This window comes from Bubalus bubalis, chromosome 13, assembly GCF_019923935.1.
Source record: "Bubalus bubalis isolate 160015118507 breed Murrah chromosome 13, NDDB_SH_1, whole genome shotgun sequence".
In the NCBI taxonomy this organism is placed as follows: Eukaryota; Metazoa; Chordata; class Mammalia; order Artiodactyla; family Bovidae; genus Bubalus; species Bubalus bubalis.
The window spans coordinates 70,339,475-70,358,378 of NC_059169.1; the positions used below are offsets into that span (position 1 = coordinate 70,339,475).

The window sequence follows — 18,904 nt, forward strand, 5'->3', positions numbered from 1 at the left end:
TTTATAATTCATCTCTTTCTTTTTTATCGCATCGTGTTACTCACCAAGGAAGTGCTTTGTAAATGGCAAGCATCTTATTGTGATGACTGATGTCATCAGGCTGCTCTATTTAATAGGAGGAAGCAACTGGGAAAAATGAGAAAGCTAGGCAGCACTGTGTTGTTGAGGTTACTGTTGTTTTGTTCGTTTGTGAGTCTGTGGTTGTGGCTACCGTGGTCTTCATGGGCTGTGTGTGTGTGGTAAGGGGTACCACACCTTCCTTGTATGAGGAAGGAAATACTCCCCCAAAGCCTCCCAGTCAGTTCTAATATCTCATTGTCCGAGAGAATGAAATGACTTGGTTGGGCCAGGCAGGGTTCACCTCTGAACATACTGTCTCTGTTTCTCAATAGCTGAATAAAGTTGCACTATTCTAAGCAAGAAGGAAGTGAGAATAGTGTTCAGTGAGCAGCAGTGTCTGCTGTATTTCCCCAGCATTCCACGGTAGAAGGTTGTCTTCTTCCAGCACATGCTTTGTTCCAAGATTGTCTTTAATGAGAATTATCAGTGTGTGTGTGCGGGGGGTGGGGGGAGGGCATGTCCCAGGTGCTCATACTTGGTTGCTTAGGTAGCTCGGTCGTCAAGTCCAAAGAAAAGAAATCAGAGGAAATGCTGCAGTAATTCTTGCTTGCTGTCTAGCAAATGAGAGAGAGCAGAAGAGTGAGCCTGGAATCGTGAGGCACCATCATATAGTAGGAAGAAGGCAGATTGATGAACTAGAGATCTGAATTCGGGGCCCAGATCTGCTGCTTCTATCTATGTTGCCTTGGGTCAGTTATTTAATCTTTCTGAACCCCATTTTCTAATCTGTAAAGCAAAAAGGTAGGACTAGGTCATCTCTAAATTTCATTCTGCTCTAATATTCTATAAATACAGTGCGATTTTTTGAACTTTTTATTTTACATTGGCATGTAGGTGGTTAACAATGTTGTGATATTTTCAGGTGGACAGCAAAGGAACTCAGCCATATATATACATGTATCCATTCTCCCCCAAATTCCTCTCCCATCCCGGCTGCCACATAACAGATTCAATGCAACACTTTATTGAGCAGCTATGAGCAGTGCTCTGTATAGTCTATCAGGGTTTTTTTTTGTTGTTTTTTTGGCTGTACTGTTCAGCATGTGGAATCTTGGTTTCCTGACCAGGGATCAAATCCAGGCCCTTGGGAGTGAAAGCATCCTAACCACTGGACCGCCAGAGAATTCCCCAATTAAAAAAAGTAAATCTTTCAAAATGCATCTGCATGCTTTATGAATGGGAGAGGTCAATGTTACTCATGCTTATGGAGACTAGGATATCATATAATAGAATTAGATACAGAGTATAATATTGTAGACTCTTTAAATGTCTGTATTTAGCATCACAAATTGTACTTTGAGTTATTATCACTTTGGCTGACTTGTGTTTTACATTTACAGCACAGCTCATCTTCCAGACCTTTTCCATGTTTCTAGTTTCCATTTTACTGAAAACACCATCTCTCCACCATGGTGGAGCTGGGGGAAATTTTTGTGCCTGTCTCTCTTTGCTCTCTCTCGCTGGCTCTGAACAGAAATAGTATCTTGGCAGTGGATCTTTGTCACTTAAAAAACACACAGGAAAAGGAAACAGCAGTGGGTGATCTGCTCTTTGAAACTGAGAAAGATCCGAAGAATGTTAGCTTTGCACTCAAGCTCCTTCAGCTTCTGCTTTTACAATATTTGCAGGAAGTTTCCTGACACAGTGGCCAGAGGCTGTCTTGTGAAAATACACAGGAAGGCTAATGTGGAGGCCAAGAGAGACGTGTGTGATAAGCTTCAGCCTTGTTCAAACAGGAACTGATGACAGGGAGGTTTTGCTACTTTTCTACTAAGGTTGTTTTAATATGCAAAGTAGGTCCTTGGCAGCAGCTGCTATTCAATCAGCCACGTTTCCTGAACTGGCGAGTGTATTTTTAGTTGGCAGGAAAAAAATCACTTGATTAGAAAGGAGTGTGGAAGGTCACTTCTCAGAAACTCCAATCAGCACTTGAGACTTTTCTCCATTTCCCAGATGACTTTCTGTCACTCTGGGCAGTAAGCAGCAAAGTATTTACTTCGATTTTCTTCTTTCTTAAAAAGCATTACCTAAGTGATGGTGAATATATTCTTCTGTATGAGAGTCAAACAATATAAAAGTCTACAAGGTGTAGCTCCTAAATTCAACCCCCAAATCACTACTCCCCTTCTCAGAGATCATTAGAATCCGCAGTTCAGTGTACGTTTTTGCAGTTATCTTTCTATGATATGCTTATGTGTTTTGGAGCACACTTCTATTTTATTATTTATTTTTGTTTGGTTGGGTCTTTTGTTAAATGTAATTGTGATGTCTGCAACTTATTTATTTCATCTAACAGTGTGCCTGTGATTTCTCCATGTTGGTACATGTACCTAATTATCTACTCGTTAGTCCATATACCTAGTTGTCTGCCTAATTATCTTCTGTTATTATTTTAAATAAGAATTTGTTAAATAATGAGAAGGCTGTAAGAAGTATAAGACGAAAATGCAGGAGAAATTATGTGACTCTGAGATTTGCTTGTCAAAGGAGAAGAAGTGGCTTGGAATATAAATATAACAAGATTGGCCATAAATTGAAAATTGTGAAGCTAGATAGGTCAGGGGTATACAGTATTAGTCTTTGCATTTTGCATACATTTGAACTTTTCCATAGTAAAATATAAAAAAAAATAGAAGAGGTATAAGTTATATAAAATTATATAAGAGATACAAAACCTCTGATTCTGCCATAGCTCAGAAGCTTCTGGGACCTTGTCAGTCTCACAGTTTTTTTCTGCAAGAAATTGAAAGTTGCCCTGTCTGGAAGCCTCTGTTACCTGGGCAGATGCACATTGCCCTTGCTTTTCCCTCATTGTGCTTTGTATGTACAACCCTAAACACACACAGCATAGTCACTCATATACTCACACCTCAAAGGAAACATCGTCTTAAACTGAAGTTTTTTAAAAAAGAGGTATCACTGATTAAGCCCCTCACCTGTATCATACATGATATCTACATTAGTTTATGAAACAAGCGCAGATCTCACTAAGAAGGAACATAGATGAGGGCTCCCAGGGAAAGATGAGCTATGGAGTTTCTGAACCTGACTTTAGCTCCCTTGGGAGTTTTGTAAGAGCCCCTTCTGGGGCAGCTGGTGGGCACAGCCCTTCTTGGGAAGCATACGACTCACTGTGGTTGGGGTAGCTGGCAGGCCTTAAGTACTGGTCATCCGTGGTCACTAGGAATGGACTGCTCTGTAGTTTGAGTTCTCAGGAGCTGGCGAATCAGAATGCCTCTTGGGGTAGGTCCTCAGGGAGTGTCCTCAGCTGATCCTGCCTGCGGGGCGTAGAGAGAAGAGGAGAGAGACTTCATCAGCACGCATTTGAGCCTAGCAGGTACAGACATGAATCTGAGCCAGGGTGGCCTGGGAGCGTTTTCCTCCAGGTAAAGAGAGTGTGATGGCTGCAGAGAGCTTGATGGAAACAGCCCTCACTGAGCCTCTAAGTAACGCCACCTCGGTTGAAACTGGTCACTCTCCACATGGTCCACACATGCTCTGCGAGATCCCCTTGAACTCACTCCTGTGTTAATCCTCTGCTTTGGATTCTAGGTTTTCCCCTTTCTTTGGGTCAAGTCACTCTGTTGTCTTGATGGAGCACATTTTCTTGGATGCGTGGGAGGTACCATTTTATGAGACCTTGAATCTCTGAAACTATCTTTATTTTACTCTAGCAACCGATTTGACAGTGTGTCAATGGGTATGAAAGTCTAGGATGGAATTATTTCTTCTCAGGACTTTGTTTTTTTGGTTTTTTTGTTTGTTTGTTTTTGGCCACGCTGTATGGCATGTGGAATCTTAGTTCCCTGACCAGGGATCAAACCTGCGCCCCTTGCATTGGAAGCAGAGTCTTAACCACTGGACCACCAGGGAAGTCCCCCTCTTAGAACTTTGAAGGCATTGCTTCTTTGTGTTCCGGCATCCACTGTCACTGTTGAGAATCTGAAACCAGACTGACTCTTGATCCATTAAGTGTGACCAAGATCCATTAAATGTGACTTTTTTCTCTCTGGAGATTCATAAAATCTTCTCTTTGTTCCAGGAATTCCAAGATTTCATAATCGCATCTGGTGATATGAGTCTCTTTTCATCCATTACACGGGAAACTTAGCAGGTCCTTCACTCCGCTACCTCCTCCTACAAGTGAGTTACTCTTAGTTCTGGGACATCTTCTTGAGTCTCCTCTCCAGTTTTTATGTCTCTTGCTGGAAATCCTATTATTTAGTTGTTGAGCTCTGACTTATTCTCTAATTAAAAAAAAAATTTTCCTTTTCTACACCTTTGCTCTTTTTTTGGCCGTACCACGTGGCGTTGGGAATCTTAGTTCCCTGACCAGGGATGGAACCCGTGCTCCCTAAAGGGGAAGCTCGGAGTCTTAACCACTGGGCCACCAGGACAGTCCCTTACACCTTTGCCTTTCCATTCTACTTCCAGGAAGATTTCTTCAACATTATCTTTTAACCCTTCTGTTATATTTTCTGGTTTTATCCATGATTTTTAAAAATATTTTCAAGGGCTCATTTTTGTTCTCCAAATTTTTTAAAATAGCGTGCTTATTTTGCATCATCTCTCTGAGTTCCCATGGAACCAAGCAGAATGACAACAGGAGACCCTGAATCAGAAGACAAATGGGGTAACAAGCAGAAGGATCATGTTCTTATTTTTTGAGTTGGGGTCTGATTCCTTTAAGGGAGCATGCAGTCTGTTTCCTAGCAGGGAGCCTGCTTCTACCTGGATCCTATTTGCCACTTTGGAGCAGAATGCTGTCTTGCCAGTATGTACAATAATTGCATGCGGACCAAGTGAAGGAGCACAGAACGCTCACCAACGTAGCCTGTATGGTGGGCTATTAGAAAAGTCTCAATAGTTATAAAAGAATTGGAGGCTTCCCTGGCAGTCCTGCCTGGGAGAAGGCAATGGCACCCCACTCCAGTACTCCAGTACTCTTGCCTGGAAAATCCCATGGATGGAGGAGCCTGGTAGGCTGCAGTCCATGGGGTCGCTAAGAGTCGGACACGACTGAGTGACTTCACTTTCACTTTTCACTTTCATGCATTGGAGAAGGAAATGGCAACCCACTCCAGTGTTCTTGCCTGGAGAATCCCAAGGACGGCGGAGCCTGGTGGGCTGCCATCTATGGGGTCACAGGGAGTCGGACACGACTGAAGCGACTTAGCAGTAGCAGCAGCAGCAGCAGCTGGCAGTCCAGTGATTAGGAGTCTGCACTTTCACTGCCGAGAGCCTGGGTTCAATCCCTGCTCTGGGAACTAAGATTCCACAAGTTGTGCCTTGCAGCCAAGAAAAAGATGATAAAAGAATTGAAATCACACTGAGTATACTCCTTAGTGTGACCACAGGGGAAGTAAGGTAGCATTCCAGGTGGCTTAGTGGTAAAGAATCCACCAGCCATCGTTCGATCCCTGGGTCGGGAAGATCCCCTGGAGAAGGAAATGGTAACCCACCCCGGTATTCTTGCCTGGGAAACCCCATGGACAGAGGAGGCTGTCGGGGCTACAGTCCATGGGGTCACAGAAGAGTTGGACACAACACAGCGATTGAACAACAATAAGAAAGTAATGGGCGGATATGTAGAAAAGCACCCCCCCACCCGACATTTTTGGAAATTAAATAATACACTTCTGGGACTTCCCTGGTAGTGCAGTGGATAGGAATCAGTCTGATCCCAGATCTAGGAAGTTCCCACATGCCGAGGAGTAACTAAGCCCCAGCGCAACCACTTCTGGGCCTATGCTTGTGAGCCTGCAAGCCGCAACTACAGAAGGCCATGAGCCCGAGTCTGCTCAGCAACAAGAGAAGCCACCGAAATGAGAAGCCCATGCACTACAACCAAGAGTAGCCCCTGCTTGCTGCAACTAGAGAAAAGCCCGCGCAGCAGTGAAGACCCAGTGCAGCCAAAAATCAGTAAATGAATTTTTTAAAATGGAAAATAAATAAATAATTCTAAAAAACCCATGGACCACCTAAGAAAGTGCAAAAGAAATTAGAAAATATTTTGAGCCAAATGAAATACAATATATCAGGATTTGTGGGTTACAGCGAAAGCCTTGGAAAACTCTTACACTTAAATGCTTATATTAGAAAAGAAAGAAAGATGTACAAATCAGTGATCTGAGTGCCAATCTCGAGAGAAAAAAATAAAAGCAAGCTAAATACAAAATAAGTAGGAGGGATAATAAAATTAGAATGGAAATCAATTAAATGGAAAAAACAGAAAATTGAGAAAGTTGTAAAGATTAATAAAGTAAATAAATTGCTGATAAGACTGATGAAGAAAAAACAAAATTATGAGGAATGAAAAAAGAGACATCACTGTAGATTTTAGACATTAAGAGAACTGATGAGAATTTTTTCTAATTTATTTTTAATTGAAGGATAATCCCTTGGGCTGCAAGGAGATCCAACCAGTCCATTCTGAAGGAGATCAGCCCTGGGATTTCTTTGGAAGGAATGATGCTAAAGCTGAAACTCCAGTACTTTGGCCACCTCATGCGAAGAGTTGACTCATTGGAAAAGACTCTGATGCTGGGAGGGATTGGGGGCAGGAGGAGAAGGGGACGACAGAGGATGAGATGGCTGGATGGCATCACTGACTCGATGGATGTGAGTCTGAGTGAACTGCGGGAGTTGGTGATAGACAGGGAGGCCTGGCGTGCTGCGATTCATGGGGTCGCAAAGAGTCAGACATGACTGAGCGACTGAACTGAATTGCCTCACAATGTTGCGTTGGTTTCTGCCACACATCAACATGAATCGGCCATTGGTATACATATGTCCCTTCCCTCTTGAAGCTCCCTCCCACCCCATCCCACCCCTCTAGGTTGTTACAGAGCCCTGGTTTGAGTTCCCTGAGTCATAGAGCAAATTCCCACTGGCTGTCTATTTGCATGTGGTACTGTATATGTTTCCATGCTTCTTTCTCCACTCGTCTCACTCTCTCCTTCCCTGCCATGTCTACAAGTCTGTTTTCTATGTCTGCGTCTCCATTGCTGCCCTGCAAATGGGTTCATCAGTACCGTCTTTCTAGATTCCATAGATCTGTGTTAATATACGATATTTGTCTTTCTCTTCTGACTTACTTCACCCTGTATAATAGGCTCTTGGTGCATCCACCTCATTAGAACGGACTCAAATGCTTTGATGAGGAGAATATTATGGACAACCTTATGCCGATAAAATCAACAACTTAGATGAGTTGAATAAATACTATTTAATGAATAAGCTCTCTTTTTTTCCTGGCTAACTTAAGTATCACCTTTGCTGCTGCTGCTGCTGCTAACTGGCTTCAATTGTGTCCGACTCTGTGCAACCCCATAGACAGCAGCCCACCAGGCCCCGCCGTCCCTGGGATTTTCCAGGCAAGAGTACTGGAGTGGGTTGCCATTGCCTTCTCTGAAAGTCTCTATCGTTTTCTAATTCATATATTGACATGGAAACATGGGTTTGAATGTTTCTGCCTTCTGTATTCCATTCCATCATTTGATTTCTTCCAAGACCCAGAGTTCCAGGGAACAAGTAGGCAGCTGTATCACCCTTTCTAACCCAGCCTGAGAAGTCACACTAGGCCACTTCTGCTTTTTATTGGTTACAAGCAAATCATAAGCCTACCCAGTTTCCAAGTGAGGATACACAAACTCCATCTGTCCATAGGAGAGGTGCAAAAACATTTGTAGCTTTTTTTTTAAATCCATGCTATCTTTAGTGGTAATACATCTAATGTTTTCATTCAGTATAATATTTTCTGTCAGTTTTGCACAAATATCCTTTTAGTAAAAAATGGAGGACCTCTCAGATTAGATTATGGTCAAATATATACATAAAAATGGTTATCATTTGTTTTTCTCATAGAGAAGTTAGCGTAGTTCACAGAGAATAGGTTTTTTTAACCATCTTATTTATTTATTTATTTTTGGCTGTGCTGGGTCTTTCCCTAGCTGTGGCACGTGGGGGCTACTCGCCAACTCTGGTGCTCAGGCTTCTCGTTTTGGTGGCTTCTTTTGTTGCAGAACACATGCTCTAGGTACACAGGCTTCCGAAGTCGCAGCTCGTGGGCTCAGTGGTTGGCGCTCCCTGGCTCCAGAGCATGCAGGCTTCAGTATTTGTGATATATGGGCTTAGTTGCTCTGATGCATGTGGATCTTCCCAGAGTGAGTGAAGTCACTCAGTCGTGTCCGACTCCTTGTGACCCCATGGACACCAGGCTCCTCCGTCCATGGGATTTTCTAGGCAAGAGTACTGGAGTGGGTTGCCATTTCCTTCTCCAGGGAATCTTCCCGACCCAGGGATCGAACCCAGGTCTCCCACATTGCAGACAGATGCTTTACTGTCTGAGCCACCAGGATCTTCCCAGACCAGGGATCAAACACTGCACTGGCAGCCCAGTTCTTACCCACTCTACCACCAAGAAAGTCCTAAACAACTTTAGATATCATTTTTTTAGATATCACTTTTATTTTGATAAATGCAGGGACAGGGCAGGGAAATGTCTGCTTGGCGAGTTACAACATATAAAGCTTGTATACTGCTAAAACTCTAGGAAATGGTGAACTCTGTCTAAATTCTGGCATTCCTTCTTCCTAGGGATGTGTTATCCATATTCAAAGAGTCTTTAGAAATCCCCATTGCATGATCGGGAATTCTGTCTTCTGATCTGGCTCATCGATTCACTTCTGAGTTGTTGTTGTTCCCTTGCTAAATCGTGTCTGACTCTTTGCGACCCCATGGACTGTAGCACTCCTGGCTTCCCTGTCCTTCATCATCTCCCAGAGTTTGCTCAAACCCAAGTCCATCGAGTCGGTGATGCCATCCAACCATCTCATCCTCTGTCGTCCATCCCCTTTTCCTCCTGCCTTCACTCTTTCCCAGCATCAGGGTCTTTTCCAATGAGCCGGCTCTTTGCCCCAAATGGAGTAGACTGAGATAAATTTTCCTAGTTGTTAAATTTGTTTCTTTGTTTGTGAACACCAAAGTAAGTAATCCTCTTGTGAGAGTGCCTAGGCCATGTTTTAAAAGTTGGTCACCCCTGTGGTAGGATCAGAAATATTGCAGTGGTTTTTAGAATTGAATGAAGAAATGTATCCCGAAATTAAAAAGTACTTAAACCTATAGCATTGACAGAGCTGAGTGTGAATTTCTTATCAAAAGCATCATCAAATCTAGGTTGGTTAAATAAACTAGAAGCAAACACAGTACATGGGAATAAAGTGTTTATTTAACAAACGTTGAGTTTGGGCCCGTGCCACACGGTGGCAGGCTTACTCTGTGTTATACTTCCTGTTCATGAAGCAAATCTCAATGTTTGGATTTAAGTCCAGGAAACCACATCTTCTGGAGAAGGCAATGGCAACCCACTCCAGTACTCTTGCCTGGAAAATCCCATGGACGGAAGAGCCTGGTAGGCTGCAGTCCATGGGGTCGCTAGAGTCGGACACGACTGAGCGACTTCACTTTCACTTTTCACTTTCATGCATTGGAGAAGGAAATGGCAACCCACTCCAGTGTTCTTGCCTGGAGAATCCCAGGGACGGGGGAGCCCGGTGGGCTGCCGTCTATGGGGTCGCACAGAGTCGGACACGACTGAAGCGACGCAGTAGCGCAGCAACCACATCTTCTAGGAAGTTAACTTTTAGAAAGAATGGCATAAGTTATTGATTTGTCAAGACTATGTTTTCTTATAAAATGTTCTTTACAACCTTCCACAGGACATTCCGCCTCTAGACCTCAGTTTCTTCATCACTAAAAGTATGGGTTTGGGTTACTTACAGTTCTAAAATCATCCTTTTCTTTTCTTTTTTTTTAAGTCTTCATTGGATTTATTCAATATGGCTTCTGTTTAATGTTTTCGGGGGTTTTTTGGCCACTAGGCATGTAGAATCTTAGCTCCCTGACCAGGGATCCAACCTGCACACCCTTGAAAGGCAAAGTCTTAACTGCAGGACCACTAGGGAAGTTCTAATCAATTGCCTTTTAAACAAATGTAGATACCTTTTTTATTTTGATAAATGCAGGGAGAGGGCAGGGAAATGTCTGCCCTTTTATAACCTCTCTTAAAACTAAAAATAGCCTAAACATTTTTAATTTCATCCATATTGTCATGGGGTTCTCAAGGCAAGAATACTGAAGTAGTTCGCCATTCTGGAAACAGTGACAGACTTTCTTTTCTTCGGCTCCAAAACCACTGCAGATGGTGACTGTAGCCATGAAGTTAAAAGATGCTTGCTCCTTGGAAGAAAAGCTGTGACCATTTTAGACAGCATATTAAAAAGCAGAGACATTACTTTGCCAACAAAGGTCCATCTAGTCAAAGCTATGGTTTTTCCAGTAGTCATGTATGGATGTGAGAGTTGGACCATAAAGAAAACTGAACACTGAAGAATTGATACTTTTGAACTCTGGTGTTGGAGAAAACTCTTGAAAGTCCCTTGAACTGCAAGGAGATCAAACCTGTCACTGCTAAACGAAATCAGTCCTGAATATTCATTGGAAGTACTGATGCTGAAGCTGAAGCTCCAAAACTTTCGCCACCTGATACAGAGAACTGACTCATTGGAAAAGACCCTGATCTGGGAAAGACTGAGGTGAGAGCAGAAGGGGACGACAGATGGTTGGATGGCACCACCGACTTGATGGACATGAGTTTGAGCAAACTCCGGAGTTGGTTATGGACAGGGAGGCCTGGGGTGCTGCAGTCGTGGGGTCGCAAAGAGTCAGACACGACTGAGTGACTGAACCGACTGAGCGACTGAACTGACTGAACTATGTCATTTATTAACTGTGAGATAAGGGACCTGGCCTATCAAAATTCCAGCTTCCTCATCTTTAAAGGACTATAAATTATACTCCTTTCGGGTGGATTTGTTAGGATTATATGGGGGGAAATGTATGTATGGCAGAGACTGGGCAAACTGTTCATTAAATCATTCTTTTTGTTCCTGGGCAACCAGCTAAACCACATTTCACATCATCACCTGCAGTTAATTGTGGTTGTATGACCACATTCTGGCTAATGGAATGTAAGAGGAAGAGGATCCTGCTACTTCTAGGCTCAGCTCACAAAACCTCCCATTGTGATCCTCACTGTACTTTCAACTTCTGCAGTTTCCAGGAAGCTACTTCTTAGATGACAGAGCTATCGCCTTTAGGAAACGGGAGGGAACTTGGTCCTGAAACGGCGTGGAGGAGCGCTTCATGCCTATTACCAACACTCATTAAGGACTTTACGTGACTGAGAAATAAACCTCGATTTTGTTCAGCCACTGATATTTCTCTAATCTGGCAGCTGTCATTAACTAAAATAGCACTGAAAGCACTTATCACAATACCTGCTTAATTAATATTCAGTTCAGTTCAGTCACTCAGTCGTGTCCGACTCTTTGCAACCCCATGAACCGCAGCACGCCAGGCCTCCTGTCCATTACCAACTCCCAGAGTCCACCCAAACCCATGTCCATCGAGTCGGTGATGCCATCCAACCATCTCATCCTCTGTTGTCCCCTTCTCCTCCTGCCCTCAATCTTTCCCAGCATCAGGGTCTTTTCCAATGAGTCAGCTCTTCGCATCAGGTGGCCAAAGTATTGGAGTTTCAGCTTCAACATCAGTCCTTCCAGTGAACACCCAGGACTGATCTCCTTTAGGATGGACTGGTTGGATCTCCTTGCACTCCAAGGGACTCTCAAGACTCTTCTCCAACACCACAGTTCAAAAGCATCAATTCTTCAGCAGTCAGCTTTCTTTATGGTCCAACTCTCACATCCATACATGACCACTGGAAAAACCATAGCCTTGAGTAGACAGACATTTGTTGGCAAAGTAATGCCTCTGCTTTTTAATATGCTGTCTAGGTTGGTCATAACTTTCCTTCCAAGGAGTAAGCGTCATTTAATTTCCTGGCTGCAATCACCATCTGCAGTGATTTTGGAGCCCCAAAAAATAAAGTCTGACACTGTTTCCATTGTTTCCCCATCTATTTCCCATGAAGTGATGGGACCAGATGCCATGATCTTCGTTTTCTGAATGTTGAGCTTTAAGCCAACTTTTTCACTCTCCTTTTTCACCTTCATCAAGAGGCTCTTTAGTTCTTTTTCTCTTTCTGCCATAAGGGTGGTGTCATCTGCATATCTGAGGTTATTGATATTTCTCCTGGCAATGTTGACTCCAGCTTGTGCTTCCTCCAGCCCATCGTTTCTCATGATGTACTCTGCATATAACTTAAGCAGGGTGACAATATACAGCCTTGACATACTCCTTTTCCTATTTGGAACCAGTCTGTTGTTCCATGTCCAGTTCTAACTGTTGCTTCCTGACCTGCATATAGGTTTCTCAAGAGGCAGGTCAGGTGGTCTGGTATTCCCATCTCTTTCAGAATTTTCCACAGTTTATTGTGATTCCCACATTCAAAGTCTTTGGCATAGTCAATAAAGCAGAAATAGATGTTTTTCTGGAACTCTCTTGCTTTTTTGATGATGCAGTGGATGTTAGCAATTTGATCTCTGGTTCCTCTGCCTTTTCTAAAACCAGCTTGAACATCTAGAAGTTCATGGTTCACGTATTGCTGAAGCCTGGCTTGGAGAATTTTAAGCATTGCTTTACTAACGTGTGAGATGAGTGCAATTGTGCAGTAGCTTGAGCATTCTTTGGCATTGCCTTTCTTTGGGATTGGAATAAAAACTCACCTTTTTCCAGTCCTGTGGCCACTGCTGAGTTTTCCAAATTTGCTGGCATATTGAATGCAGCACTTTCACAGCATCATCTTTCAGGGTTTGAAATAGCTCAACTGGAATTCCATCACGTCCACTAGCTTTGTTCCTAAGGCCACTTGACTTCACATTCCAGAATGTCTCACTCTAGGTGAGTGATCATCACACCATCGTGATTATCTGGGTCATGAAGATCTTTTTTGTACAGTTCTTCTGTGTATTCTTGCCACCTCTTCTTAATATCTTCTGCTTCTGTTAGGTCCATACCATTTCTGTCCTTTATCGAGCCCATCTTTGCATGAAATATTCCCTTGGTATCTCTCATTTTCTTGAATAGATCTCTAGTCTTTCCCATTCTATTGTTTTCCTCTATGTCTTTGCATTGATCTGTGAGGAAGGCTTTCTTATCTCTCCTTGCTATTCTTTGGAACTCTGCATTCAAATGGGTAGCTTTTCACAGCTATTTGTAAGGCCTCCTCAGACAGCCATTTTGCTTTTTTGCATTTCTTTTTCTTGGGGATGGTCTTGATCCCTGTCTCCTGTACAATGTCACTTACCTCCATCCATTGTTCATCAGGCACTCTGTCTATCAGATCTAGTCCCTTAAATCTATTTCTCACTTCCACTGTATAATCATAAGGGATTTGATTTAGGTCATACCTGAATGGTCTAGTGGTTTTCCCTACTTTCTTCAATTTAAGTCTGAATTTGGCAATAAGGAGTTCATGATCCGAGCCACAGTCAGCTCCCGGTCTTGTTTTTGCTGACTGTATAGAGCTTTTCCATCTTTGGCTGCAAAGAATATAATCAATCTGATTTTGGTGTTGACCATCTGGTGATGTCCATGTGTAGAGTCTTCTCTTGTGTTGTTGGAAGAGGGTATTTGCTATGACCAGTGCGTTCTCTTGGCAGAACTCGATTAGCCTTTGCCCTGCTTCCTTATGTACTCCAAGGCCAAATCTGCCTGTTACTCCAGGTGTTTCTTGACTTCCTACTTTTATTAATTAATTTTATTATTTTTAATTTATTTTATTAATTAATATTAGATATTATTAATATCATGACTCTTAATAATCGACCAAGTGGATTCAGGGGAGGAAGGGGAAGGTTCTTCTGGAAAATGCCTTTTCTTGGCTCCAACATTTGTGATATTTTAATGCTTTTGCTCATGCCTATTCCCAGTTTTCTCTAATGAAATGCTATCTATCTTAAAGTCCAGATTAAATGTCGCATATTCAGTCAAAGACTTCCAAGGCATCCTGGTTGGAAATGATCCTAGTTACACTGAACTGTAACATTTATACAATACAAGCCTCTTCACCTTTGCTGTCTTCTATAGTAGGATGGCATCACCAACTCGATGGACGTGAGTTTGAGTAAACCCCGGGAGTTGGTGATGGACGGGGAGGCCTGGCATGCTGCAGTTCATTGGGTCACAAAGAGTCAGACATGACTGAGCAACTGAACTGAACAGTAGTGTTTGGCATCCCTGGTGGCCCAGTCAGTAAAGAATCCACCTGCCAATGCTGGAAACATGGGTTCCATCCCTGGGTCAGGAGATCCCCTGGAGAAGGAAATGGCAACCCACTCCAGTATTCTTGCCTGGGAAATCCCATGGACAGAGAATCCTGGCAGGCTACTATCCATGGGGTCGCACAAAGTCAGACACGATGTACTGACTGAACCTCTACCACCACAGTAGAGTTTATTTTCAGGTGGATTTATATAGCTTCAGTTCAGTTCAGTTCAGTCGCTCAGTCGTGTCTGACTCTTTGCGACCCGATGAATTGCAGCACGCCAGGCCTCCCTGTCCAACACCAACTCCCGGAGTTCACTCAGACTCATGTCCATCGAGTCAGTGATGCCATCCAGCCATCTCATCCTCTGTCATCCCCTTCTCCTCCTGCCCCCAATCCCTCCCAGCATCAGAGTCTTTTCCAATGAGTCAACTCTTCACATGAGGTGGCCAAAGTACTGGAGTTTCAGCTTTAGCATCCTTCCTTCCAAAGAAATCCCAGGGCTGATCTCCTTCAGAATGGACTGGTTAGATCTCCTTGGAGTCCAAGGGACTCTCAAGAGTCTTCTCCAACACCACAGTTCAAAAGCATCAATTCTTCGGCACTCAGCTTTCTTCATAGTCCAACTCTCACATCCATACATGACCCCTGGAAAAACCATAGCCTTGACTAGACAGACATTTGTTGGCAAAGTAATGTCTCTGCTCTTCAGTATGCTTTCTAGGTTGGTCGTAACTTTCCTTCCAAGGAGAAAGCGTCTTTTAATTTCATGGCTGCAGTCACCATCTGCAGTGATTTTGGAGCCCAGAAAAATAAAGTCTGTCACTGTTTCCACTGTTTCCCATCTATTTCCCATGAAGTGATGGGACCAGATGCCATGATCTTCATTTTCTGAATGTTGAGTTTTAAGCCAACTTTTTCACTCTCCTCTTTCACTTTCATCAAGAGGCTTTTTAGTTCCTCTTCACTTTCTGCCATAAGGGTGGTGTCATCTGCATATCTGAGGTTACTGATATTTCTCCCGGCAATCTTGATTCCAGCTTGTGCTTCTTCCAGCCCAGTGTTTCTCATGATGTACTCTGCATATAAGTTAAATAAGCAGGGTGACAATATACAGCCTTGACGTACTCCTTTTCTTATTTGGAACAAGTCTGTTGTTCCATGTCCAGTTCTAACTGCTTGCTTCTCCCTAATTAGACTATAAACTACCTGGTAAGAGAGACTGTGTTTTTCTTTTTTCTTTTTTTTTAATTTTGTATTGCCACCAGGAAAGAGTAGAGTATTGTGCAAATAATTATTGATACTTGACTCATTGGTGAAAAATAAAAGCCCCAAGTAGTAAATGAGATTCCTTCTAGCATTTTTGTTTTCTTTTGGCCACTGTGCAGCATGTGGGATCTTAGTTCCTGGACCAGGGATGGAACCTGTGCCCCCTGAATTGGGAGCATGGAGTCTTAACCACTGGACCACTAGGGAAGTACCCCTCCCCAACATGTTAGTATATATCTTTCATGGAGTTTTATAAGAATGAAGAACAACAACTGAGCACTAATTCATCGTTCAGGGACAATAGTGGCAGATGTGGGTATTTTATGGTCAGTGGTTTTGGTTAGAGGAAATTTATAAAGAATAAATTAGTACCTGATTTTCCATTTTGAAACAAGGATGATTTTATATATAATACTAGTTAAACTTATTTTGGTTATTTGTGGGGGTTTTTTGGTCATTTTTTCTTTTTTTCATATTCGCTTAAGATGTTTTCCTTAAAATTTTTTAAAGTTATAGGTGAAATTAAGATTGTATATGCATCATAAGGAACTTAGAATATTTAATTCTGAATCCGCCTTTCATCTTCAATTTGATTGCTGTGTAATATTCTAGTTTCACCCTGTGCTTTATCCTCTAAAAATTAGTAATTTTCTATAAGTATTGTTCACTTGATTTACCAATGTAATCTACTAATTTCTTTACTCATTATTGATTCTTGTATTCGAATCCTTCCTCCTCGATTTATTTTTCTTCTTTTTGCAAGGGTCTGTGAGTGGAAAATTTGCTTAGTCTTAATTTGAACGCGTCTGTAGTTTTTTATCTTTATTATCTCCCTCCTCACTGTCAATTATCACCTGTGAAGGTTTAGGTGACTTACCCAATGGAGGGACTCAGACTCTCAAAACTCATGAGTTCCTGTTACTGTTTATCACGCCCTTCTCAGGCTGTACCCACTGCTCTTGTCCATTTCTTATCAGAATTTCCCAGGACAGTAGTAAGAGAGGTTCAAGTTGATTATCTGGGTGCCCCAGTACAGGCTTCCCTGGTGGCTCAGACAGTTAAGAATCCGCCTGCAACGTTGGACACCTGGGTTCAATCTCTGGGTTGGGAAGATCCCCTGGAGAGGGGAATGGCAACCCACTCCAGTATTCTTGCCTGGGAAAACCCATGGACAGAGAAGCCTGGCGGGCTACAGACCATGAGTCGTAAAGAGCGACTGAGCAACTAAGCACAGCACAGCACATTGTGTAACAGCAGAACACTAGCTCCATTGCCTCTTGGTGATTACTTACCCTCACCAGGACCTTACTCTTGCCTGCTGGTCCCTGACACAGGGGCCCAAAGTGCCTGAGCGGTGGTGTAGCTTAAAGATCAATGAAGACTCTTGCTGTGTTCCCTGGTAGAAATGCTCCCCCTCTGGGAACCAAGACCTTCAAGCCTGTAGTTACAGTTGTGAGGATGAGAAAGCAGAAATTCCCCACATGGGTCACCAGAATCAATGGTAAAGAGGGCCACTCCCTATTGGATCTCATTGGATCTCATTTCCAGGTTTCCTATTGAGGATAACAGCACCATATAATGGTGATTGATTTAGAGCATTTTACATCCTGGAGGGGGTAGCACCCTGTCCTCATAGGGTATCATCTCCAAGATGGCAACTCAGCCAAGCTTTTGGCTGGCTGTTCTGTTGTTGACAGAGTGCTATACCATGGGATAGGTCCACTGGATTCCATGCCCTTGTGCCTGCTGGCCCGCCTCCTTGGCTATAAAGTGGTTCCTGGATTGGATTTCATATTTAAGAAGCTCTTTCATCTGACTAGGGACAAGGAAGAAATTCTAAACAGTGTGTTGGGTCACTTGTATACGCAAAGGTGATCTTGTGTGGGAGTGGTGTTGAGACCACGAGAGCAGCAGTCTCACGCCTGGCCTCATGGCTGGTCCAGGGAGCGAAGCAGGTTTTATCTTTTTATGCCACCTGTTCAGCAAAGCATCTGCTTCAGCACAGGGGAAGATATGAATCAGGGGAGCCATCTCCTTCAGCCAGGGCTAAGGTGCTTGTTTGTTTATTTAACGTGTTTGCGTGAGGGTCACAGGGAATTCGTCTGGTTCCTGGGGTGAGGGCGAAAGGGAATTAGAATTAAAATTCTTTTCCAGGTCTCCATTACCACTTCTCTCAAGCTTTTCTCCCCATTGTATGCCATGTTTTTTCATCCCAACTGTAAGAGCAGAAATTATCCCCAAGGTAGTTTGATCAATAAGGACTGAGGTTGTAGAGCTTGTTGTCACTGATCACATTCACCTGCTTGGTTAAGCTCATTGAAGAATCTCCCTCTAGATAAATTCTACCTTTTATTACATTTGCACAATCCTAGAAATTATGTCATCTTAAGTCTCAAAAACAATGATGTTGAGAATGCCAGACAGATTTTCTGACTGTGTATTATATAAACAGGTAAGCAATCTTATATAGTGATCTAAATGTTCCCTAGTTAACCTTTATAAGAGTTGGTGGTTCTCTGGTTTATTTCTCTGAATCTTGACTAACCACGAGAAGAGAGAGGGGCAGAGAAGAAAAGGCGGAGATGATCTGAGTGCTCCCAGCTGTTTTCATTCTCTCAGGAGAAATAATATTCAAGTGTTTAAGGAAGTAAGTGAAATCCCTTTTAATTTTGCTTGCTGAATATCAAGAACTTCCCAGTGACCTGTGAAAGACACGTATCCACCTAGGGAACCTTTAGAAGACTTCCTTGGCCAAGAAAATTGTGTAAGAGGTGCATTTAGTCATGCATTAGATAGCCCAGCTGAAGGAAGTGGGGCTGGTTTGGCTGACCCACGCCTGACCCAAATGACACTTGGAGTAGAGAAGCACAGTGGGGGGAAGGGGGTAAACGAAAGATGATGTTCGGAGTTTGCATTTACCGAGAGATTAACTTTTGAAACGAAATTCTGCAGCCTCCGAGAGTGCTTAGAATGGCTCTCCTACGTCCCATCCCACCTTAAACCTTACATTAACTATATTTCATTAGTTTACTGACAGACACTTCTTATCAGCATAGTCCTATATTAGCACAAACACCCGGAAGGGGTATTCCCCCCTGCCCCCACCTCTGGAGATAAGTGCCCAGTTTCTTCATTAAAGAACTACTGGTAAATGGAGTTCTTTTGCCCTGCAGGCAAATTTAGAGGGCCCTAAGATAATCTCTTTTGGAACAAGTAATTTTGCTGTTTTTAGATAACAGTTACAGAGAGCTTTTGGAGCTGGAAAAAAAGAAATCACCCAGCAAC

General features: G+C 42.9%; 1 protein-coding gene across 3 annotated transcripts in view; it reads left to right on the forward strand.

Moving 5' to 3' along the window:
• EBPL (EBP like) overlaps positions 1 to 18,904 on the forward strand; it is a 95,530-nt gene that overhangs the window by 54,486 nt on the left and 22,140 nt on the right. Inside the window, exon 4 of one of the 3 annotated variants that reach the window (XM_044926961.2) lies at positions 4,163 to 4,260. The exons of the other annotated variants lie outside the window; for them this stretch is intronic. Coding sequence (XP_044782896.2) covers positions 4,163 to 4,181 — 19 coding nt within the window. The 3' untranslated portion in view covers positions 4,182 to 4,260. Of the gene's footprint in view, positions 1 to 4,162; positions 4,261 to 18,904 lie in introns of those variants that run through there. 3 annotated transcript variants of the gene reach the window in all.